Raw genomic sequence first — 25276 nt, forward strand, 5'->3', positions numbered from 1 at the left:
GATCACTGTTCCCTACTGTCTCGCCCTTGTTACCTGCAATCAGATTTAAGTTCTGCAATCCTAACAAGCTACCGAGTATATGTCTGATCACTGTTTCCTACTGTCTCGCCCTTGCTACCTGCAATCAGATTTAAATTGTGCAACCCTAACAAGCTACCGAGTATATGTCTGATCACTGTTCCTACTGTCTCGCCCTTGTTACCTGCTGTTCTTTGCTACTTCGTGTATGGGTAGAAACTATTGACGGTGAACCATGCAGGCTTCCTCACGCCATGCTGTTTGCTTTCTGTCATTCCTCCTGGGAGGTTTCCCTCTCACCCACAGCTTTCCTCTGGAGCACTTAGGTTCTGTGCTTGCTGCATTCTGCAAGTGCTGATCATTTGTTTGGCTCTTAAAATATCACAAAGCAAAAAGCATTGGAGAATTATGACAGTAATTTCTGCCTGTGTGTGTACAAACATGATTTTCTTTTCTTTTTAAAGACTATCTTCATTTGATGACACAGTTTCTTTTGAATACTTTCCAAAAGAAAACAAAGATCACATTATGCAAATATGTGACAATGTGATTTTGCCTTTCAGTGCAATGCGTGTTTTACTCTCAAAATTACCAAGACCATGGATTGTGGATGAGAAGAAAGATGATGGTTATACTGCCTTGCACCTGGCTGCCCTGAATAATCATGTGGAAGTGGCTGAGCTGTTGGTGCATCAGGTAGGAGAGGCAGTTGTGCTTTAATAGACATAGAACTTTTTAATTCTTTATTTCACAAAGTAGATATTAAACTGCAGATACAGGTTGTAGTAAAACCCCCATGATGATGAAAATCAACTCAATGTATGCTCTGTTTTAAACACTGGTTGTTTTTGTTTGTTTGCATGAAACAGTCTTGATATGTATAGTTCAGTCTTAGCTAAAACCCAGTATCCTGCCTCAGCTTCCTGAGTGCTGGGACTACAGGTACACACCAGTCATCCTGGCTAACACTGGCTCTCCACCAACCTTCTCTCATTTGTATTTACACCATGCTCCATGTATAGAGGTCAAAAGAACAGTCTTCAAGAAATGATTTTGTCCTTCCATCATAAGACACTTGGAGATCAAACTCAGGACATCAGGCTTGGCTGCGTCCTGCCAGCCTCTCTCTAATACTTGTTTGTAATCTTCCTACTGTGTACATTTAAATAGATATAACAGATGATCTGAGAATTAGGTAACTCATGACCAGTCAAAGAAACATAATTAAACATGATAGAAAGCAAACCAGAAATGTCTCTCTTCCAGAGTATGGCATAACTTGCTGGAGTTTCAGCTCTGGCCGGCAGTCCATGCATGGGTGCAGCTGGCCATCACAGTTGTGATTAGATGGGTTTAACCTAGCAGTGTAAGGTCTGTCTTTTGAAGCTTTGACTCTGCTCTTCATTTTGCTTTGTTATATCAGACATTATGCTAAGCATTTTTTGTGTGTGTGTGTGCTGTATTTCTTAATCTTTACATAAGCCCTGTGAAATAATTTACACTATTTTGGAGCTGAAGAAAAGGGCTACTACATATTGAAATGCTTAGAAAAGTTTACATGACTTGTAAGTGGCAGAGCTTAAGACAGAGTGCCTTGATTCTAAAATCAGTTCTTTTGTCCACAGACTCTTTCCCTTTTGTTTAGTAACAGCTGCTTTTGGAGTCCATCTGCTCGTTCCTCTCCTGAGCATGCACAGGACTTCCTGCTCCATCTTTACTAACTTCATAATACTCAGATCACCTCCTCACTTCTTTTCACTGAGTGAGGAAGAGCTTGGTTGTGCAAGAGAAGGAAGTGAACTTCAGGTTATTTAAGTTACTCCAAATCCTATATGGAGACACAGTTGCTTTTCAGAAGTGCTTACAGCTTTTAAGACTTGCTCTCAGAGGATAGTAAAAGAGAGTACTGTTAGACTCCATAGTGTACTTTGTCCCTGAGCTGGTTTGAGGTAGTCACTGTAAAGGAGATACTTATGTTTACATTAAGTGTTCTACATAGGTTTGCTGTCTGTCTGTCTAGTTTTCGCTATCTGTATGAGGATTGTGTCAGGGCAGCTTCCAAGGAAGAAACAGTGGTGGACAGAGCTATGTATTCCTTGTCAGTAGCTAACAATTTGCATGTTCTTCTCTGTTGTTCAGATGTAACCATTTAAAATCTGTTCATTGTTAGGGAAATGCAAACCTGGATATCCAGAATGTGAACCAGCAAACAGCCCTACACCTTGCTGTTGAACGGCAACACACCCAGATTGTCAGGGTAAAGTATTTATTCTTGGTAATATGCGCTTACAATAGCTTTTTAACTGTGCTGAGGTTTAGAGCCTTTCATTGTGTCTGTGGGATAAGGAGTTGATACCTAGTTAAATTTTCAGCATATTGTTCTCATAGTTCTCTTAATGTTAGTGAGTAAATTTAAAGTAACAATTTGAATAATTACCCTCTTAATATGTGTAGTGGATAGTAAAGTAAAAGCGTTGCCTTGGAACTTTACTGTAAATTGATTAATTGAACTATATGTTTTTTAATGTACTAATTTAGTTATTTCAAACAAAATACCTGAAAAAAGTATTGCTTTAAGTATTTTTATGAAGCAGTGACTCTGCCACAGTATCACCAGGAAGTGTGACAGCAAAGTTCATTCTGTACTCCGCCCCAGAGCAGCAGAACTAGAATTGGTCCTTTGTTAGTAGCTTTTCTCTTTGCTGTGACAGAAGCCACTTAAGGATGGGAAGGGTTGGTTTGTCTCACACTATGAAGAGGATGCAGTCTGTTAGGATGGGGAAGTCATGGCAGTTGATTACAGTGTGTCCCTGTCCCTTTTATTCAGTCTGGTACGCTAGATACACCATCACATAGGGCCACACACATTCAGTGTGGGTCTGTCTTCCTCTGTTAAACCTCTAGAAACTTCCTCAAAGACACACCCACCCAGAGGTGTGTTTCCTAGGTAGCTTCAAATCTAGACAAGTTGACAGCAAAAATTAACCACAAGTTTGAAAAATAAGTCTTAGAATTATATTTTATATAGCTTTTTAGAACAAAAAAAGAGACAAAACAAGACGAAAAGTTAAGATTGTACAGAGATTAGGTTCTGTAGATGCTATTGTTTAGAGCTCTTTGATATTTGTATAAAGGATTAGGAAGATTGTTGAAACACCGTAAAGATGATCTAAACTGAACTTAAAATTTATTGTGCAAGGCACACGATGAAATAATCAGTAACTCAATTTTCCAAGTGATTTGGTTTTAGCAAACAGTGTTTACATTTATTGTTATTTAAAATTTCAAATAGGTCCAGAATGCTCACTGCTGATAGGCTGCAGTTTCTTATAGGTGTGGACACTATCCAAATGAAGCATCTTTCTCTCAGCTTTTGGTCCGTGCAGGTGCTAAGCTAGACATTCAGGATAAGGATGGAGATACTCCTCTGCATGAAGCTTTGAGACATCATACTTTGTCTCAACTACGTCAGCTACAAGACATGCAAGATGTGGGCAAGGTAGATGCTGCCTGGGAACCTTCAAAAAACACAGTAAGTAAAGATAATGTCTTCTCACTACTAGTAGAAGCAAGTTTTATATTTCTTCTGCGTCTGATTTGCATTGGACAAAACATTTTATCAGTGATAGACTTGGGTTTATCAAACTTTAATACTACTGCTGGTTCCTATGAAGTGCATTTGTTCTGCATCTTATCAAAAGTTGTTTGGTTCTTTAAAAATTCAGCAGTACAAATGGGGTGCAGTGAGTGAGTTGTGCTGTACATTCATGTTTCTTTCCCCTTTGACCGTGGTGTTTTGTGATGAGGCCTCAGTCTACCCCAGTTATCCTCAAACTCTTGTTCCTTCTGCCTTGACCTTTGCATGGCTGGGATCATGGTGTAAGCCACCATACCCAATTTTTGACAATGTTCTTAGAAGAGCAGAATGTCTTAATGTTGAAAAAATGTAATTAGTTTTTTCTTCTACTATGTATGCCTTATGTCCTAAGAATTCTTTGGCAAGATGGTCATTCAGGCTCCTTCTATAGATGCTTATGAAGCTCAGCTGTTGCTTTTAAGTTCCAGTGAAGTTTTATATAGCGTATGTTATAGGTTGCAGTTCATTTGTCATTGATAGATGGCCAACTGTCCCTCTACCATTATTGAGTAGCATCCTTTTCTGCTTGAGTGCCTGCTTCCTTTATCCAAGATCAGTAAGCTATTTATCTGGAGGTTTCCTCTGACACACAGGGATTGCAGCAGCATCTTGTTCTTTTCGTCCAAGTTCTTTTTTGGCTGTGGGATTCCCACTCAAGTGTCTTAGAGCCTTGTGATTCAACATTTGTTTATATTGAAATCTGGAAAGGGAAGTCCTCCAAATTTATTTTAAACAATTGACTATCTTAAGCCTTTTCACTTTCAAATGAATTTTATTATCATTTTAAAGAGTATAATTGAATCTGAGGCCCGAATGTTTGTGAGTTGTTGTCTTGTAAGACTCTGAATATACATTTTTTAACCCCTTTGTGCTTTCTTTTTTCTTTTTCCTTATTTTAAAGTTCAAAGGAACATACTTCTCTCCATGGGTTATTGTATAAGATCATAAAAGTGCTTTAAAACAGTACCCAGCTTGTATGGGTCCTCAGTGAGTCTTGATAATTATTGTAAGAATTGCAGATATATTTGGATCCATAGCTCAGATGATAAAATCAGATCCTGGTTCTTTTTATTCTTTGAAGTTTTGCCTTGATTCAGAAGCATTGAGAAGTTAGTTGGTAGTGGCCCCATAGCTAAACTGAGTAGGAACAAATGTGCTATTTCTTCTTAACTAGAAACTTTACTTGAGTTCCTCAGCCTTAATTGACCTGACTTTGGTTCTGTGTAATTAATCAGTCATGTAGGAGGCAGGCGCCCAACTGAGTTTAGCCACTTTTACGCTGGAGAGTCGATTCACAAATGTGGGAAAATGGGGACTGGGGAGAGATGAGTCTGCATTAGAACTGAAACTCTTACATGCCTAACACACATACATATGGCAGATTTCTGTAAGGGAAAATCATGACTCTTTTCATTTGATTTCAGTTAATAATGGGACTTGGTACCCAGGGGGCTGAGAAGAAGAGTGCAGCATCCATTGCGTGTTTCTTGGCAGCCAATGGTGCTGATCTCAGCATTCGAAACAAGAAGGGTCAGTCACCACTGGATCTCTGTCCTGACCCAAGTCTCTGCAAAGCTTTGGCAAAATGTCATAAGGAAAAAGTCAGGTTTGTAGTTTTTGTCATGTAATGTACTATTTATTCCTAAGATTCTGTGCAGCGTCATAAGGGAGGACCTGGGACTTGCAGGTATCTTGATCTTTACAGTTCTTGACCTGTAAAGTGTTAAAGTGTTGCCACTTCCATCCTTGGAAACCTTTCCTCTGTGTAGTGTGTCTCATTTCATGTTACAGTCCCCACATTATGTGTACTACTGTATAGGTAAGCTTAAACTTGTTTAAACTAGTTTGATCGTCTAGGAATCCTGTATGCTCTGGGAATTTTTAAGAAAGGCCTTAATAGTAAAAAAAAAAAAAAAAAAAGCTCTAACATTACAGTATTTTCCTTCAAAAGGTAGTTTACTCTCTCTGAACAGAGTGAATATCATGGAAAATTTTTGTAATACTACAGCACCTTGCACCAAGACCTTGAAGACAGTTACTAGCAATAAAGGGTTAAAGAATGAACAAAGGAATTGCCCGGTTGATTGGGCATTTTCCCTAAAGGTGATTGTCTCACACATTCATATGTGAAATGTCAGTAATTTTAATTAAGACTTTTGGTATACATTTTTTTTAACTGAGTAGGCATACACACAGTCCACATCTCTTTTGACCTTTATACCTCTTATCAGTAACTGTATTGGTAGCTGTCCCTTTATGCTTGTTTTTCTCACCTCTTTTTTTTTTTTAGATCATGTCACTCCTTTTTTTTTTTTTTTTTAATTGTTTTATATATATGAGTATACTGTTGCTGTCTTCAGACACACAGAAGAGGGCATCAGATCCCATTACAGATGGTTGTGAGCCACCATGTGGTTGCTTGGAATTGAACTTAGGACTTCTGGAAGAGCAATCAGTGTTCTTAACCTCTGAGCCATCTCTCCAGCCCCTAGTGGTGTCTTTTAATTAATACTATAATATAGTGCTACTTGGGGTTTTTGTTTTATTCCTCTGGCTTCTTTTGCTGTGTCTGTGTAGATAGAACATGTTCTAAATGAAATTTCACTTACTTAGTTTTTTTGTGTTTATCTTGAGACAGAGACTCAATATGTTGCTCTGACTATCATTAAACTCACTGTGTATAGATCAGGCTGGTCTTGAACTCACAGAGACCCACCTGCCTCTTCCTCTTCAATGCTGGGATTAAAAGCATGCACCACAACACCCAGCTCATTAAGTTAGCTTTTGCTAGTGTTTTTAGCTCTTTATTATAAGTTCACCCTTTTTCGTTGAGTCTTGATTTTAAGATTGATTGTCACTAGAAGAATATGAAGGTACAAAGGTTTATAAACAGGAAAAGGCACCTGTTTGGTCTATGCTTTTGAGCAACAGAGATGTGAACATAAGCAATTATAAGTTAAAAAAAATAAAAGGTTTTACATAAAGCTGTTGATATTTGATTTTTTAAATATAATCTGTTTTTATGTGTGCTAATGACACTTTGGGTGTTAAAAAATTAACATATTTGTTTAGAATGTTTGGATGGGCTTGATTTGAAATGTTTTGTTTTATTAGTGGCCAAGTGGGTTCTCGGAGTCCTTCTATGATTAGCAACGATTCTGAAACTCTAGAGGAATGCATGGTGTGCTCAGACATGAAGAGAGACACTCTCTTTGGTCCGTGTGGACACATTGCAACCTGTTCTTTGTGTTCCCCTCGTGTCAAGAAATGCCTCATTTGTAAAGAACAGGTTCAGTCCAGGACAAAGGTAACAGACTGGCCAGCCAGTACTGTGCTGTTGTGTTGTATTGTGGAATTCTATGAGACCTAATGCTCCCCTCTGTGATAGGCATTTTACTATGTTCTTCCAAATAAGATAAATATCATAATACATAATTTATACATTTAAAGACATTACTTCAGAGTTTCTGAATTGATTTCTAGTCTTACTAGTGTTCCTTGTCATGTTATTACCAGGATTTAAAAACCATGTATGGTTTTTACGTCTCAGTCTTTTTAGTTTACATTTCCTTTTTATATCTTAAAGTATACTACTTGAAAATTAGTCACTTGTTTTTCTCTCAGAGCCTTTTATAACTTAGGTACATTGAATTCTGCTTTGTGTTATGTAGTATGAAGTTTTCAAATCAGTGGGAAATTTAAAAAACAGACACTTCTAATCAGTCACCAGAGTTGCTGGGTTACTAGCTGGTTTTGACTGTAAAGAAATAGTGACCCCAAGTGGTTAAAGGGGAATCAACAGTTTCATTGAAGAAAAATCCTAAAACTAGTATTTAGTGCAGAGGGTGTTTTTAGAGGAATCATTTGGATTCTTCGGTAATTAGGGCAGTATAAATACATTACAAATTAATTCAAACTTTTTGATGAATTAGGAAATTAAAGTGTTTTTTAAAGTGCTAACAAAGTCGGAAGTGATTACTTTGTTAAATAACATTACTCCATGCTGGGAGGGAGGGCATCGTCTGCTCAGAGTCACAGAATGCTTTGATTCAGTTGTTGCAGGAAAGGGAGTGTAACCCAAAAAGATAATCCAGACGGGGAGTATTTGTGGTTAGAAAGACTTCTCTTTTAAATAGTAGAAAGGATAGGTAAGTGATTACTAGATCAAGTTGCTTTGTTATTTTAAACTCTTACAAATAATATTAGGTAATTTATTAGTTTTGGTGGTAGTTTTTAAGTTTAAGTTTTTAAGAATATCAGAGACCAGCCAGGTTTTACTGTACTAAAGAAGTATGCCAGGTATGCAAACTCCAGGTACAGTACTGAGCCATAGGCTAGGAGAGCACACATCCATGAAAGCAGGCAAGAACAGTGTGTTAGTGGTTGGATGGTGTTATAGGGAGAGGTGGTCATTTCTGGATAACAATTCTATAAATAAAAGGTAGTTAAGTGTGGCTGTGCTGAGGAAAGGCAGGCTGTTTGGAAAACAAGTGTGAGTGTAGGCAGTGGTGTGAGCTAGAGGGAAAAGGAGCCACAGGCAGGGAACACAGGACACAAAACCATACACATGGTAGACGTGGTCAAATTGACATTAAAAGTTGGGTGTGGAAGACTTACGGACTTAGTGACAGGACAGACAGGTGAGGAGTGACCTCATTACTCTGGGCTTTAGGAAGCATGGGAATTGGTCAGATCCTAAAAGGGGGGCTTTCATGAAGAACTCCCTGGCGGAAGCAACAGAAGCACCCTCTCTCTGGGTAGGATTTTGTTATTGTTAGTCTTCTCACAGTCATTTGTTTTAATACTCGTTTATTAAAATTTCCTTAGAGCTTTTGAAAAACAAAAACACAAAAAAAGGAAACTAACGTTTAGCTCCTTGTCTCTGACCTCAGATGAAATGGAATCTTTCTATTCTGCACTTTGTGTCAGGTATGAGTGGAATGCAGAAATAGCCCGTTAAACTAGCTACCTAGTGATGTGAAGACGAGCAGGCAGGAGAGCTAGAGAACAGGGCTTCTGTAATGGGGAAGAACATGGTGGCATAAGCTGCTGGGGTGGCATGATTTCTCTGCACTTGTTCACTCTGCCTTTTCTCGATGTAGATTGAAGAATGTGTGGTGTGCTCCGACAAGAAAGCAGCTGTTCTCTTTCAACCTTGTGGGCACATGTGTGCTTGTGAGAGTAAGTAGCCTATTGGGAACCTCTCCAGTGTTGTCATAGAGACAAAAGTAAACGCCTACATCTTTGATGTTTGTGTTTGTTTATTGGATAACCTACAGAAAAGCTGGACAAGCATTTAGTACCTTTTTGGTACTTTTGAGTGACAGAGTATACTGAATAATTTGATTACTGAAATTCTATGTTCTATCAGACTGGGCTCTTTTAAAATTTGTTTTGGCTTTTTTGGGTGTGTGTGTTGTGTGTGTGTTTGTGCGTACTTATTTATTTATTTTTGAATTTTTATTTTTGTATTACCACAAAAGGAGCTTGCGCTCTCTCTCTCTCTCTCTCTCTCTCTCTCTCTCTCTCACACACACACACACACACACACACACACACACACGAAACTTAACTTCTAAAGCTATTCCAACATGTAGCCTATCCTTTTTGCAGTAGCAGTGGTTGGTATGTGCCAGAGTACCTGAACAGCCCCTTCCCTGTGCACCTGCTTGATTCCTTGGGCTCTCACAGCTCTGTTGTTTGGGGCTGTAATTTTGTTATGTTAACTGTTAGATTAGGAGAAAGTTAAGAAGTCTGCTTTAAATCAGTGGTTCTCAAGCTTGCTAACGCTGTGACCCTGAAATACAGCTCCTCATGTTATGATGATCTTCTTCATACCTGTGGTTTACTGTTGTTAAGACTCTCAATGTAAATAGATGATATGCAGAATATCTGCTATGCTGCCCCTGTGAAAGGGTTGTTCAACCTCAGAGGGGTCACAGCCCACAGGTTAAGGAAGACATTTATCTTGAGAGTCTTCGCTTTTTATATCTTTTATGTCTTACAAGGTTTGAAATTCTCTTTCCTTTGCTGGTTTTTTGTTTGTTTTGTTTTACTTTAAAAGATCTCAAAAAGTTGAATACTTTCTTTAAATGATATTTCATTTTATAAAATAGGTTAGTCAAGAATTATTGTTTTTTAATGTTATTGAACTAGAATAACATGCAAATTACATGATAATTGAGTCTCATTGGTATAAGATGCCTATTAAATGTTGGGTTAAGCCGGGCGTGGTGGCGCACGCCTTTAATCCCAGCACTCGGGAGGCAGAGGCAGGCGGATTTCTGAGTTCGAGGCCAGCCTGGTCTACAAAGTGAGTGNGCCTTTAATCCCAGCACTCGGGAGGCAGAGGCAGGCGGATTTCTGAGTTCGAGGCCAGCCTGGTCTACAAAGTGAGTGTCAGGACAGCCAGCGCTACACAGAGAAACCCTGTCTCAAACCCCCCCCCCCCGAAAAAAAAAAAAAGAAAAGAAATGTTGGGTTAAACTTTATTTTACATTTATTTATTTGTGTATATGTCTGTAGGTTGTGTATATACCTATGGGTCTTTAACTAACGTGGTATGTATAGGAGTCTTAGGACACTTGAGGGAACTGTTCTCTCTTCTACCCTGTAGGTTCTTGGGCTCAAACTCAGATGGTCAAGCTTGGCACAGATAGTTTACCCACTGAGCTGACTTATAGGTCCCCAGACTACTGGTGTTTTGTTTTTGTTTTTTTCATTCTGATAGACAGCTAAATAATAGGTGAAGGATTTATACTGTTGACAGGCTAACTCAAATAATTGTTTCTATTTATCAAGGCAGGTGTAAAAGCTGTCATCAGGGTCCAAACGACATTGGGCTTGCAAATGGTTGTTAGTTGCCATGCAGGAACTGAGTCTGGATTTTCAGGAAGAGCAGCCAGTGTTCTTAACCACCCCTAAGTCTCTTCAGCTGCAATAATCATGAGAACGGCTACTAAAATATAGTTTCTGAGAGTTTATCATGGGCAAGGTGGTCTTGTGGAAACCTTCTCCTAGGCACTCTGAAGCAGTGCACCAATCAGGTGACAGAGGGGAGCCCAAGGGATGGGAAGAAGAAACCATGGAGTAAAGAAAATGTTTTTAGGAAATTAACATTTGACCATCATATTTCAGGGAGGCAGAGGGAAACCCCGAATGAGTGAAGGGCTGAGTGGATGTGTGGGCACGGCCACATCAAGAGTCCCAGACCTTCAGCCTGATGGGAAACCGCAAGTGCGCGTGCTTACCGCGTGTGCAGTGTCCACTGTGGCTTCCTCCTTTCAGATGTGTACGTCTGGGTGTGCAGTCATAGGTCTGCTAGTCACTGAAATGTGTCAACAGTGGTCCTCTCCATTTTCTAAGCCTTAAGACTTTTTTGCTTGTTTATTGTTTTTTATGGATTTTTTGAGACAGGATTATAACTGTGTGCCACCATCCCCAGCTAAACTTTACCATTTGGAAATATTTACTTAGGAAAAAAGTCACTATTGAGTTACATTAGGAAATGTTTTCCTAATAGGCTTCTTGTTCCAGTGGATGGTTCTCACCCATAGGTTAATAACATGATATTAAGGTTGAATTTTACTTATAACTTATAGCTAGGACCTGGCATGTTTCTTTAATGTTTGTTTTAGTATGTAGTTAAATTATAGAAATACAGCAGAGAAAGGCGATGATTTTTTTGTTGTAGCTAAAGAAGTGTTCTCCTTTTCAGACTGTGCCAGCCTGATGAAAAAGTGTGTGCAGTGTCGGGCAGTGGTTGAGCGGAGGGTGCCTTTCATCACGTGCTGCGGTGGCAAGAACTCAGAAGACCCCTCTGACGAGATCTGTGAGTGTCCTCTGTCGAGGGTCCTTGCTTTGCTTTCTTGTGGGATATAGCTCTCCGTTACACTATGCTTGGACTTGGTCAGCCTAAGATACGTGACGTAGATTGACGGAGGAGATGGGTTTTTTTTTTTTTTTTTTCCCGGTGCTTTTGTTAGTTATAAGAAATGTAAAATTGGACTTTCATTTAGTTTGTGGCCTGCTTATAGATTTTGGAAATGTGTGTATGCCTGTGTAATGTGTGTATATGGGTGTGTCCATGCTTCAGTAAGTAGACATCAGAGGACAGCTCTGTGGAACTGGTTCTCTCTCAGCCTTTACGTGCATTCTGGGAATCGAGGTTTATGGGGCATGCACCAAGCATTTTTACCACTGAGCCAACCTTGCCAGCCTAATATTATACTTCTGAAGATTTGCAATATGAAGAACATTATATTCTTGTTTAAAGAATATTTGCTTTTTGTTTTAAAGATGAAATTTAGTGGCTGTGTTTGTGTACCTATTTCTGGGAGTCAGATTAATTAAGCATATACTATACCAATGAGCTGTGTACCAGACCAATTTAGTGTATCTGGAAATGGGGTGCTGACTTCCAATTTAATTTTTTTTACAGTTTACAAATATATTAACTTGGTCCCTTTACATAGCAGGCTTTCAGGATCATCTAATTTGCATGTGTTTCATTGGATAGTAATTATTAGGGACAAAGTAAGCTGAATTGTAACACAGACAAGTAGAGAGATAAAGATAATTACCTTGCCATTTTTCCTTTTATTTCATGGTGCTGGCAGAATCAAGTCATGGTTCATGCTTAGCAAGCAGTCACCTGTTGGCTTTTATCCCCAAACCCTGCCTCCTACTTTTCCAGTCATACAACTGTATAAAATATTTTTTTCTTTTGGGTCAGTGTCTTAGATTAGATAGTGTTATTTTGCTGTGAAGAGACACTATTACCATGGCAACTCCTGTAAAGGAAACAATTTCAGAGTTAGTTCATTATCATCATGGTGGTGGGGAGCATGCTACATGCAGGTAGATACGGTGCTGAAGAAGTAGTCAAGAGTTTTGTGTCTGGATCCACAGGTAGCAGGAAGCAACTCTAGGATTGGCTTGGGCTTTTGGAACCCTAGAGCCCCCCCCCTCCCCCCCAGTTACAAGCTTCCTCCAATAAGGCCGCACCTCCTAATCCCTGCCAAGTAGTGCCATTCCCTGATGGCAAGCATTCAAATCTATGAGGCTATGGGAACCATTCTTATTCAAACCGCCATAGTCAGCGAGCCGAGCCGGCCCCAGCAGGTAAAGAGCGTACCAGTGTTAAGCCTGACATCCTGATTCAGTCCCTTATGTACAGGTACCTGAGAATTTACTTCATTCTTGTTTTTTTAAATATATTTTGTAAATAGATGAGGAAGAACATTGCTACATACACCTCTGCCCAAAGGTCTTGCCTTTTTCACAAAGAGAGAAGAATAAAATTCTTAGGCATGGATATTAGCTAGAATAAAATGTCAAGAATATTCAGATCAGGGCGGATAAAATCAAAGCACTCTTATTCATACCTTCTGAACTTTTCAGCCTAGATTGTTAACAGTGAGGAAATCTTGGCATAAAGAAGGAGGGTCAGGCTTGGGTGGCAGGTGCTTGTAATCCCATATGTAGAGAGCACTTCTCTCCCTCCTTCCACTGCTCCTCCATTTCCCTCCAATAGATATCAACCAAACATGGTATAACAAAGTTAAGATAAGACTAGGCACAAACCCGCATAGCAAGACTGGATAAGGCAACCTAGTAGGAGGAAAAGGGTCCCAAGAGCTAGCCAAAGAGTCAGAGAAACAGCCCACTCCCACTGTTGGGAGTCAGTGAGAACTCAGAGCTACACAACCATAACATATATATCTCAGACCCATACAGGCTCTGTGATTGTCACTTCAGTCTCTGTAAGCCCCTATGAGCCCTGCTTGGTTGTTCCTGTGAGTGTTCTCATGATGCCCTCAATCCCTCTGGCTCCCTTCTGTATGGGGTGGCTTGAGCTCTGCCTAATGTTTGACTGTGTGTCTCTGCATCTTCTCCAGCACATGCTTTCAATCCTAGCACCTGGGAGACAGAGGCAGGCAAATCTCTGAGTTTAAGGCCAGCATATTCTGTGTAGTGAGTTTCAGGCCAGTCATTTACATAGTAAGTCCTTGTCTGAATGACCATCATCATCATCATCATCATCATAGTGAGTTCAAGGCTCGCAAGAGCTATATAGAAAGACCCAGTTTGGATAATCATCGTCATTATCACCATCATCATCATTCCTATCCAAGTGGTGGGTGCTATCTGTATTCTGATGGGAGGTGGAATTAGGGTCAGGAATTTATGGCCAGCCTTGACTACATAGTAGGGTCAAGGCTAGTCTGGGTAATGTGAACCTTGTTTATAGATGGGAAGATTCATTTTTTTTTTTTAAAGTCATCTAAGAGACTGATTAGCACTCCTTTAGTAGCTATTTTGCTATGATTCCAGTGGCCCATGAGCAAAGAAAAGGGAGTGTATGTTTTGAGTTTGCAGGAGAAAGCTTCAAAACTCTGAAGTTCTCTTTTGCTGTGAACCTCTTTCTCTTCCCACCTCTGCCTCTTTTTTTGGACAAAGTCTTGCTGTGTGGTCCAGGCCAACCTTGACCTCATGGCCATACTCTTGTCCTCAGTCTCGGGAGTTCTGCAGTTGCAATCACGCATTACCATGTCTGGGTTCCTCTGTTTCTTTTTTAAAAGTATGTATGTGTGAGTGTATGTGCATTGAATCTCCCTGGAGCTGGAGTTATGGGTGGTTGTGAGTCATGTGACATGAAATGCTAAGAGCTGAACTCTGGCTCTCTATAAGAGCATTGTATACATTTAGCCACCAAGCACCCTCTCTAGCTCCCAAACCTTTTACCTCTTTAAGATTATAAATGAATGTTACCTAGATGTTACCACTGTATCTTTTCTCTCAATATGGAGCAAAATTTTGAAGAAGACCCTAAATGGTAGGCTCTTCCACACCGTTCTTCTGTTGTGAAGCTTATAGAACCCATGGCATAAAGGCATTCTACTACGAACTATCTTCAGCCACACAGTTTTGTTTTTTAATAAAAGTTTAGAAATATGTCATAATGTCAAAACAGTAATAACTAAGGTTTTTCTTGAATTCTATTCTAGCAAGTGGGAATATCCCAGTGCTGCAGAAGGACAAAGACAACACCAATGTTAACGCAGATGTGCAGAAGCTGCAGCAGCAGCTTCAGGACATTAAGGAGCAGGTAATGATTGCATCCCAGCCCCCCCTGTGCCTCTTACTGTGCCACCTCATTTGGTGCACGTCTGCCGGTCCAGTGACCTTGTCTCTAGGCATGGTTTGCCATCATAGGTCACTTCTAGTGTTCAAATGGGGAATGACTTGTGTCTGACCTTGAGTTGGAGTCAGACATTTTCCAAAACATGGAACCCAGATAGCCACAAACGTGGTTGGACAGAACCCTGAGAACCGCAGTGAGGCGCCTTTCAAACGTTTGACGGCTGTGCAGCCATGCAGCAGCCGTGCAGAAGCAGAGTGTGCAGCAGGAGCTCTCCTACCCTTGCTGCTCTGAAGAGGCGCTGCTGTTAAAACTGCTTAGGAGCTCCCTCTTCCACTCTGTTCAACCTTTTCTCCTCTTTCTTCTCCCCCCTTTCTTTGACAGGGCCCTGCTCTGTATCCCAGAGACTCAATGCAGCAAGAATGTGGTCCGAGGTTGGCAGTGGCATCACTGTTAGCAACAGTTGTAGCATCGTAAATCCCAAGTTTACTATCTGAATTTACAAGAAATAACCCATAGAACAGTGGTTCTCAACCTTCTTAATGCTGTGGCCCAGTAATAATAATGTTGTGATAACTCTCAACCATAAAATTACTTTGTTGCTACTTCACAATTGTAGTTTTGCTCCTGTTACGAATCTTAATGTAAATATCTGATGTGCAGGATATCTGATATATGACTCCTTCACAAGAGATCGACCCTCAGAGGGATTGTGACCCACAGGTTGAGAACCATGGCAATGGACAGGTGGCCCAAGATAATTCATGACCATAGGAAAAGTAGTTTAAAATTGAATACATGTATGTGCTAAGCCTGCATACACTTAGCTGAAGAGAGAAAACTCTATTAAGATGGAATTTTTTCTATAGAATCAACATTTAGCAATAATTGTTACATAGTGACTAAGTAAAGATAAGTAAGGATTTAAAGGTATTTTTTGCCTCCACGTTTGTCTCCCCTCCCCCCACTATTGTATGTGTTTGTATGTGTGGTGTCTGCACATGTTTGTATGTGTGCAAGTGCATGTGCAGGGTTAAAAATGTTTTCCTTGGTAGCTCTCTGCCTTCCTTGTTGAGCAGCTACTCTCCTGGACCTGCAGCTCACTGTTGTAGCTAGGGTGGCTACCAGCATGCTCCAGGGACTCTCTGACTGCCTCCTGTGGGCCAGTGTGCTTACCTGGATTCACGTGGGTTCTGGGGTTCTGAAGTCCAGTCCTCACTTGCTCAGGAACCATGACTATTGAATCAACTCTTTGGCCTTTGTTTGTCTCTCATTTTTCAATTAGCATAGAGATTAATGGGTTTCATTATGACATTTTTATAAATACATGGTATTCTTTGTTCTTATTTGTAACCCTCCCCACAACCCCACCAATTAGCTTTCCTTTTGTTGAGTGTGCCTTTCTCCTCCCCTACTTTAGAGTTTCTTACTGCTTTTGTGTCTCATGCGTTCCATTGCACTCTTGGTCACCTGCCTTCATATATATCCCTCCCCTCTTGTATTCCTCTTTGTGCTTCATCAGTATGGATATTTACACACATTCATTTGTAGAAATTTAAGTCCACATTCTGCATATGAGAAATATGGGAATATTTGCCTTTCTAAGGCTGACTTGTTTCTTGTAACGTGATTTCCAGCTGCTTCCATTTTCCTGCCAATGTCATGATTTCATTCTTCATTTTGGATGATTCCCATTTTTATGTGCCACATTTTCTGTCTGTTGGTGTGCATCTAGGCTGGTTCTACTTACTGTGAATAGTGGCAATGAACGTGGATGTACAAGTCTCTGGTATACTGGTGTAGAGTCCCAAGTGTTAGATAGCTGGGTCTTATAACGGTTCTGGTTTTAGCTTGCTTAATTTTGTTTATTGTTTTGTCTTATTTTGTTTTTGAGAATCTTCTTACTAATTTCTGTAGAGGTGGTACTATGTAGAGGTGGTACTAGCTTGTGTCCCCTCATCAGGGTATCTTTCCTTGCAGCCTTACCAACACTTGATTCTGACAGTTGTTTTCACTGAGTGAGATGGAAGCAGTTTTAATTTACATTTCCCTGATGATGAAAGCTTTTTCAGATATTTCTTGGCTATATATTTCTTCTTTTGAAAATTATCTATTTGACTCATTAACACATTTGTTGGTTGGATAAATTGTTTTAATTTTTTGAGTTTTGTAGTTTCTATATATTAATCTCCTGTGTAATGTAGTTGGTATAAGTTGTCTCCTGATGAATGAGTTATGCAGTCTGTGTGTTCATGAGTGTGCATGGATATGTGAATGCACATGTGGAGGCCAGAGGTCATCTTCAGGTGCTTTATTTATTTATTTTTTCCTCCAGCACAGGAATGTGCTGCCACAGGCTGTTCCTTTTTTTTTTNTTTTAATATATTTTATTACGTATTTTCCTCAATTACATTTCCAATGCTATCCCAAAAGTCCCCCATACCCTCCCCCCCTCCCCCATTTCCCTACCCACCCATTCCCATTAGTAGTACTGCACAGTTTTTGAGAGCAAGAACACTGGGGCTAAAAGTTCCAAGATGACTTGTCTTGAAGATGTTTTGAACCATGTTAAACCAGTTTGTTTTTCAAGTGGACTGGGGCTGTATTGTATCTAGGAGTGTAGTGCCTAGCAAGGGCTCTCAGCTGCATGCCTGCACTGCCATTTCAGTGATACACACCTGGGTATCTGCTGGCAGCAAGTCTGCTTCAGGTGCAGTGGAGCTGCTTTGAACCATTGCTTTCTCCTTTTGGATTTGCATTCTTTATTTTATGTAATAATTACTTTTAGGATTTATTATCATTTATGTTGTATATGTTTGGGTACAAGAGTTTAGTGTATTTCATGTATGCAGAAGCCAGTGGAGATCAGATACACTGGAACTGTAAGCCAACAAGTGAGTGCTGGGAACCAAACTCAGGTCCTTTGCAAGAGCAGTAAGTGTTTGCAAAGTCTGAGTTGTATCTCCATCCCCATAGTATTTGTTTTATGTGCTACCTTTGTACTATTTAGAAAGAATTAGTATCTGTTTTGTAGGGATGACGTTTTATTATAACTATTTTTGAACAAGTAATTAGTAAATAACTAACTTAATTTTAAGCTGAGCATGGTAGCACATTCCTTTAATTCTAGTACTTGGGATGCAGAGACAGGTAGATCTCTTATAAGTCTGAAACCAGCCTGGCCTACATAGTAAGTTCACTGGCCAAGGTAATATAACAAGACCTAGTCTCAAATCTCCTCTCAAAAAAAAAAAAATCCTGAAGAATTTATTTCTGAAAAGCAATACATTGTTTGACTAAAACCAGAATAGAAAATTAACGATACAAAAGCCTTGTCGTGTTACACGTATAGTATAACATGGCTCCTGCTTATTCACTGTCTCTCTCATTTCAGACCATGTGCCCTGTGTGCTTGGATCGCCTGAAGAACATGATTTTCCTCTGTGGCCATGGAACATGCCAGCTCTGTGGAGACCGGATGAGTGAATGCCCAATTTGTCGCAAGGCAATTGAACGAAGGATTCTTTTGTACTGATTAAGAAACACAGAGTGTTTTGTTAGCTAAAGTATGTGATCGTGAGATCTTAGTAGGTTCTAAAACTAGTTGGGAGTTTAATCTAATGAGTTAATTTGTAATTTCATAATTTCTTTTTTTATGTTTTTTTTTTAGAATGTAATTAGACTATATATGGACCACCATAACAACGAAAACATACAGTGTTTGAACTTGCCCACTTGTGTGTGTGTGTTTTCCTCTTGAATTTGGAACATCAAATCCATGAAAACTCATAGAAAATTTGCTTTTGGCTTTGAAGGGGAAAATCCTTTAAGGACCTCCTTTCACATTTTTCTATTGCATTTTTCTTTTTTAATATGTGCATATATGTTAAACCTTAGGCATTAGCTTACAAGGTCAGTATTCCACATGATTATCATGATTTCACATGGTGAAATGACATGCTCTTCTAAAAGGTCATACTGAAGGTGAATGGGGCAAGTCAGCCTATGTCATGTATGCTCAGTGACAGAAGTGTGGTAGAGATATGCCTCCTGGCTAAGGCAGTACTGAAGGAAACATTGTATTTCAAGATAATTTAAAGTTATCCAAATGATTGTTTCCGAATTTTTAAGTAAGTGAAAATATGTGGTAAGAGAATAATGACTTTACCTTCTTTTCTAGACTTAAAAGGAAAATTGACTAACTTAATAAATGAATTATTTCAAAATCACCAGTAGACATGAAAGGGCAAATTGTAGTAAGAACTGAAGGCTAGCTCAGAATGACACAATCACATCTCTACCTGGTTTTCATTGTTGGACTTCTTGTATTAACTTCTCACTGTTTGCATCAGCTCTTTGTAGAAAAAGGTCTGTGAAAAGCAATTTCCGTTTTCCCTGTGACTGCTAAACTGGGCTTGATCTAATCAGTGCGTGCACACCATCCTTTCTGTGTCTCTGAGGTCTCTAAAGCTGGTGCATTGTAAGAGGCATCAATCTTTTCTGTATGTCTGTTATTTCTGACAGTGTTATGGATTCTACCTTCATCCAAAGCCTTACTTCTGTTCTCTCTGATAGTAATTTTACTATAAAGAACTTAGTTTTTCTTTATACCTACAGATGAACATTCTTTAAACTGCCAATATATACTAAGATACAATAAATAGCTTAATGTCAGATACTTAGAAAAGGATGCCAGGGCATTTGTGGAAATGCATGGAAAATACATGTTGACTTGGTTAGGGGGCTAAGCATTTTATCTTAAATGAGTAATCTTTGTATCTAGCCTAAATATATGCACATTGTTTCGAGATTCTTCACTGCTAGATTGTTAAAAACAAAACAAAACAAAAACCAAAACCCACCTGTCAGTTATTTACAATAGTGTCTACTGTGTGCTGTGTATAAGCATGTACTCTTAAGGATAGTGTTCTTTGAGGATAGTTTCCCCTGCATTTGAATCTGGCTAGCTTGTATCTGTTTTTTTGCTATAGCAACTTAAAGTGGGAGAGCAGTGTCCAGCCTGCTGTGCTGTGCTGCTGGTGGTTACTTGCGGCCCAGTGAGCTGAGCTGCTCGTTTTCAGCAGGCTCAGCAGGCTCAGCAGCTCCAGGTCTGTGTTGAGCTGAGTAACTGCTTTGTTTCTCCTTGGTGTTTTTGAGATAGAGTCTCACTATGTATTCTAAGCTGACATGGAACCTACTGTGTAGCTCAGGCTGGCCTCAACCTTATGATCTTCCTGCCTCTGCCTTCCAATTGTGGGGTTATAGGATGGTGATCCCACCATATTTAACAACTTTAAATTACTTTGTAGGGTACAATCCTTATTAGTTTCAAATTAGGAATGTTCTATTGTAAGGAAGCAATGAGGCTATTTTTTTCTAAGTATAATTTGAAGAGTTTTTTGCTTTTTAAAGATACATCTGATGATACGATGTTTACATAAAGAGACAGACTTGGAAAGAGTAGAAATGAGGCTCTTTTCTTCCTTGCCATAGGCTGCCCACCTCTTTCTACTTGTCATCAGGCAAGGAGGAGTGGCTGCTATAGAGTCTGCCAGCCCGAGAATCTGTGTGCCACAGCTGTATCCCACTTCATTCCTTTCTCTGTCTCCCAGGCTGCAGTGCCAAGTCTTATCCTGTAAAGATTCTATCTGTTAAGGGATAGACCTCCTAACCAGCTCCATCATCTCCTCTATGCAGAGCAGAGCACACTAGCTTAGGAGAGAGAAGCCGTCAAGTCTCTGTAGTGCTGGGAACTTCCGCTTTCTCTTTGTCACTTGGCCATTTATGTTATGCATATTATGGACAGATGCACTTCTGTTCAGGTCTTCAGGCATCTAAAATTATTGTAAATTTGTTTTGGGCTTACAGGAGATGGTAAGAGTGGGAACTGAATCATGCCAGTGACTTCCTCCTGCACTCTGAAACTACCTCTTAGTCTCTCTACAACACTTGGCCCTGTGGGGATCTTTCCTTCTAGTTACCCAAACCTCTCTTTCCTGTGCCTCAGAAGAATTCTTACTTTTCCTTAGAATTATTATTACAATGACATGCATTCGTTTTTTGTTGTTTTTTAAAGTATTGGACTTGGGCTAAGTGGGGGGCAGGAAAGAAGGTCAGTGTCTTGTGTCTGTGGACAACAGGATAGGGTCCTGAGGCGTGTTAGCGTTCTTCACTGGCGTTTCAGGAGAGCTGTCGGGAGCAATATTGGATTCCCTCTCTCTGCCCCTCGGCCCACCACATTTTCCCCTTGATTCACGAAGACTGTCGGCTTTCTCACTGAGCACACACACAACTTATCAGGCGCTGCTGCCACAGCTGCTCTTGTTCACATAGTTTAACATCCTTACCTGTGCTGTACACATGCAGAATTTTATTGGGAGTGGGGTTTTCAAGAGAATATAATTTTATATTAGTGTAAGAATATTATACTAGGCAAATGTTTAGTTATCTGAATTATGCTTAAGGTATGCTTAAGGTATTGTAATTTAATAATGGCAGGTTAACCAGAAGTCTACTGAAACATAAAATTAACTGGAAATAATTCCTTAAATTTTATATTTTTGAAGACTTTAGCCTGAAACAACCTTTTACTTTAGAATGTTGAAAATGCATGCTGCTTAAGATTTGTCTAGTTCAAAATTCAAACCTTGCTGGGTCATTTTCACACAGGGAACATTCTGGTAGTCATTTATTGCCTGGTGGATGTTTTTTGTTTATTTTGAATTCTGGACACTTTTTGGATGAGGAATAGTTAAACTTGTCACTTAGGACAAAGCTGGATGCAGCAGAGCTGGTTTCGGGGTTTGGGGTTGTTGCAACAAATAGGAAACAAAAACAGTGAGCTCAGAGGAATGGAGCATTGTGTAGGATTTGCCACGGTATTGGTAGGGAGGGTGTATTTAACTAAAACATAGAAGGGGTCTATAAGGTCAGTTCTTCATATGGCTTGTCAGTTGTTTTGTAAATTACAGACTTTAACACGACTTCCTCTTTTAAGGCCCAAAAGGAAAAACATTTATCCTTTCAGAGTGTCTGGAATGTTTATAGTAATAATTTCTATAAAAACACTCATGGATACATTTTTGGTGTTTTTTTTTTAAATTGCAGTGAGAACCACATATCATAAGGTTTGTTGTCCTGACTGCTTCTAAACATGCAGTTCAGAAGGGTCACTTCCTCTCCGTTTGTTGGGAAACAAGCATAGAACTTTATCCTGCACCTGTCAAATGCTTCCTTCTTCCTTCCCTCTGGGCAGCAGGGCTCTGACTCCTTAGAACACGGACACTCAGATTACTGCCGAGAGCCATTTGTGTTTGCAAGATCCAAACCCAGGTCAACATCACGCTCCTGAGATCTGAGGAAGGGCATCTCTCCCCTGCCATAACTGCTATTTTTTTTACATGTATGTTAATTGAAAGAGTTTATTATTTCGTTATGAGCCAGAGGGGGAAGCACATTTTAAATATGGGAAATAAGTTAGCTTTGGTTTTGTACTGTATTGGGAAGGTAATAGATTTTCACAAGTAATTTGTGCCTTGTTATAAATATCAATTGTCGTTGAGTCTACCTGTCAAAGTTACAGAATACATTTTTCTTTCAAAATGGCAACCTGATTTAACTTGCTTGAATATTACAATAGGAATGCTTACTGATACTACTTGATAATCATGTATATCCTTTTGACTTATACACACGAACACACATGAGACAACAGTATTGATAATTGCAGTTGTATGTCTTTAAACACTAAATGTAGGAAGCTTTTTAATGTTGTCTTGTGTGTGTGTGTTGCTTTACTGCAGTGAGGGAGAAATCCTTTGCATCAAGCTTCAGTGGCTGATAAGTGGCTAGCAGTGGGTAAAATTACAATGTAAAAATAGGAGTGGATAGTTAATAACGTTAAGTTGCTACCTTGGCATTTTCTACCTCCTTTTCTACCAGAATACTGCTTTTCTTTCACCCATCTAGCATCTTGTCTTATTTGTGGGAGAAAAGGAAACAACCTGAAGATAAAGTTAGAATTTTTTTTTTTTTGAGAATTTAAGCAATAGATACAGGAAAAGTGGCCTGTCACAGTAATTTGGTGCCTCAATGCAGAGGTTTGAACGGATAGACACAACTGTCTAAGAAGGGGAGTAGTGCTGAGTGGGTGCACTGTCCTGCAGAGTTCTCTTGATTTTACTTCATAAACATGACTTCTTTCTTCAGAAGCAAAGTGCTTTTCTAATTTTTTATGAAATAAGCAAATCTGCCATTTTGTCTGAGTACAGTTTCAGGAAGCTATTGAAAGTTCTGACTCAGGGCTTTTTAACCGTTAAAGCAATTGTTAATATATTTTGGAAACTCCATCTGCATAACTCTTCAGTGCCTTGATTAACTTGGCAACACTTAAAAAAACTTTGTACTAGGTAACCTTCAGTGCATCAGTCACGATATGCACGTTCTAATCATCCTGCTAAGCATGTGCAAGAACACCTCTGCGTGTGGGTTTGCATAATTCTATAAGGGAAGTGTTCTACATTTGCACTTGATACTTTTTTTTTATTATTACTTGTTTTTTTACAAACTGATTATTCAAGGCCATGGCACTGTTACCAGAAAAATGGTGTTTGCTGTCTATATGCAAGTCTATATAGCTGCTGGGGAGAGGACAGAGCTCACACTTTGTATCTAATACGAAAAGAAGATCAATACAAAAAAAAAAAAAAAGATCATCTTCCTCTCAAGTGGAAACCAAACCAAGCCAAACCCTTTGTTTAAGTGGTTCAGTTAAATGATTAATTGAAAGGAAATCATGAATTGCATGTCATTCTTCATGCTGATCTGTAGACTAAAAGCATGTTTTTCTGTCTCCTTCAGGATGTGTCTGCCATTCTAAGTACAGTATATTCAAATGGTGGAAAAAAAACTGACTCAAATGTTTTGCGCTTTGTAATTTTTCCAGTTCTTTTTAGCTTTCAATGTTGGAATAAATTTAAGTCTTGTTTATGGCTAAAGTTTCTGTATGGAAAAATGATTCTTGCTTATTAGCTTTTGTTTAAGAAAAAAAGCTTAGTAAAAACTAAGCTTTTAAAAATAAATGCAAACATTTACCATTAATAAAATCTGTGGTGTAATATGTTTTTCTCTGACTTTTGGGAAGCTATTCTTTATAATAATATAAATGAATTTTTATTTTTAAGGCATTTGAAAGCAAATCTCAATACATCCAAAAAATCCTAGTATTGGAAAGAAAATTACCATATCTTTGAGAAACAAGGACATCTCTCCAACTCAATGTAAGAAGTAAGCGTCCACATCTAGAAGGTTCTCGTTGTGAGTGCTCACATGTCAGGCAGGAGCCTGTCTAAGGGTCAGAGGAGCTGGCATGCTTTAGTGCCTACTCTTTCAGGATACGATGTGTTTGGACAGTAACCTGAATAGAACAAACTTGATCAAAGAAAGCCAGACCTGAAGAAAGGACTTAGTCTTTCTCTCTCTATATGTAGATAGCTTATATTTTTAAAAATCTTATTCCTCTCTGGGAGACAGATATATGTGTGTGTATATATATGTATGTCTGTGTATGAAATTTTTAGAAAGGAGATATTTTACAGCAATGATGTATCTCTCCTTTTCAGTGTTTTGTGACAAATCAGTCATTGAATAGTTCGGGAGTATTTTATTTTTAAAGTTGCTACACGTACTTTGTAAAGTCATTGAGAGGTTTTTCTAATTCTAGTTTAAAAGATGCATATCTCAAATGTCTAAGAGAAAATCCATTGAAAACAAAAATCTTTAATTGATAAAGGCATATGTGTTCCAATCGAATTTATTTTGGATAACCTCTAATTAATTGTATTTGTGTTTATATCTATTACTGTATAAGTAGATATCTCATGGTCATATTTTTTATTAAATTGAAACTGTAGGTTTAATAATAAAAGACATTTTAGAAAATATGCTTTATATTTTATCATTGACAGTTATCCCTCATAGAGATTAGATTTCACTAATATTTTATGGCACAGCGTATCTCAAACCTTGGATAATGCTTTTTAGAACAACAATAAATGTTCAAAAAATGCAGTGAAGTGTGAGAGGCCTGGGAAGCTCACAGTTGCTGCAATCTGAGCCTTGGCTAATAGTTTCCCCTTTTACAACTAAAATAATAGTTGATGAGCTCGCTTTTATTTTTGTGAGAACTAATGATATTAATAATGATAGATATAGTAAGTATAATCCAGACCCATAAGCTAACAACAACAACAACAAGAATTTTAAAACAATGTAAATATTTCTTATTTTCCCACCTCACCAATTAGTATTAGTATTGAGCAGAACATTAACAAACAGAAAGTGCTGTTGTGGACAAATATAAGAGGTAGAAATTCAAGGGGGACTCCATATGGTCGAGTTCTTCCTTCAGCAGTAGAGCACTGGACTTGATGTGTGGACCCAGACTTGGTCCCCAGGACTGGGAGGAAAAAGCATGAGAC

The 25276-nt window shown here is 39.0% G+C and overlaps 1 protein-coding gene across 3 annotated transcripts in view; it reads left to right on the forward strand.

Moving 5' to 3' along the window:
- The window catches only part of Mib1 (mindbomb E3 ubiquitin protein ligase 1), a 97962-nt gene extending 73097 nt beyond the window's left edge, over positions 1 to 24865 (forward strand). The window contains exons 13-22 of one of the 3 annotated variants that reach the window (XM_021150154.2): positions 582 to 714; positions 2189 to 2275; positions 3389 to 3550; positions 5080 to 5261; positions 6770 to 6962; positions 8758 to 8836; positions 11373 to 11486; positions 14665 to 14765; positions 18193 to 18364; positions 23981 to 24865. In XM_021150154.2, coding sequence (XP_021005813.1) covers positions 582 to 714; positions 2189 to 2275; positions 3389 to 3550; positions 5080 to 5261; positions 6770 to 6962; positions 8758 to 8836; positions 11373 to 11486; positions 14665 to 14765; positions 18193 to 18333 — 1192 coding nt within the window. In that variant the 3' untranslated portion in view covers positions 18334 to 18364; positions 23981 to 24865. Of the gene's footprint in view, positions 1 to 581; positions 715 to 2188; positions 2276 to 3388; positions 3551 to 5079; positions 5262 to 6769; positions 6963 to 8757; positions 8837 to 11372; positions 11487 to 14664; positions 14766 to 18192; positions 18420 to 18468; positions 23936 to 23980 lie in introns of those variants that run through there. The other 2 variants (XM_021150155.2, XM_021150153.2) reach the window with 2 other exon arrangements.
- The last annotated feature ends 411 nt before the right edge of the window (positions 24866 to 25276 follow it).

Source organism: Mus caroli, chromosome 18 (assembly GCF_900094665.2).
Source record: "Mus caroli chromosome 18, CAROLI_EIJ_v1.1, whole genome shotgun sequence".
NCBI classification, from domain to species: domain Eukaryota; kingdom Metazoa; phylum Chordata; class Mammalia; order Rodentia; family Muridae; genus Mus; species Mus caroli.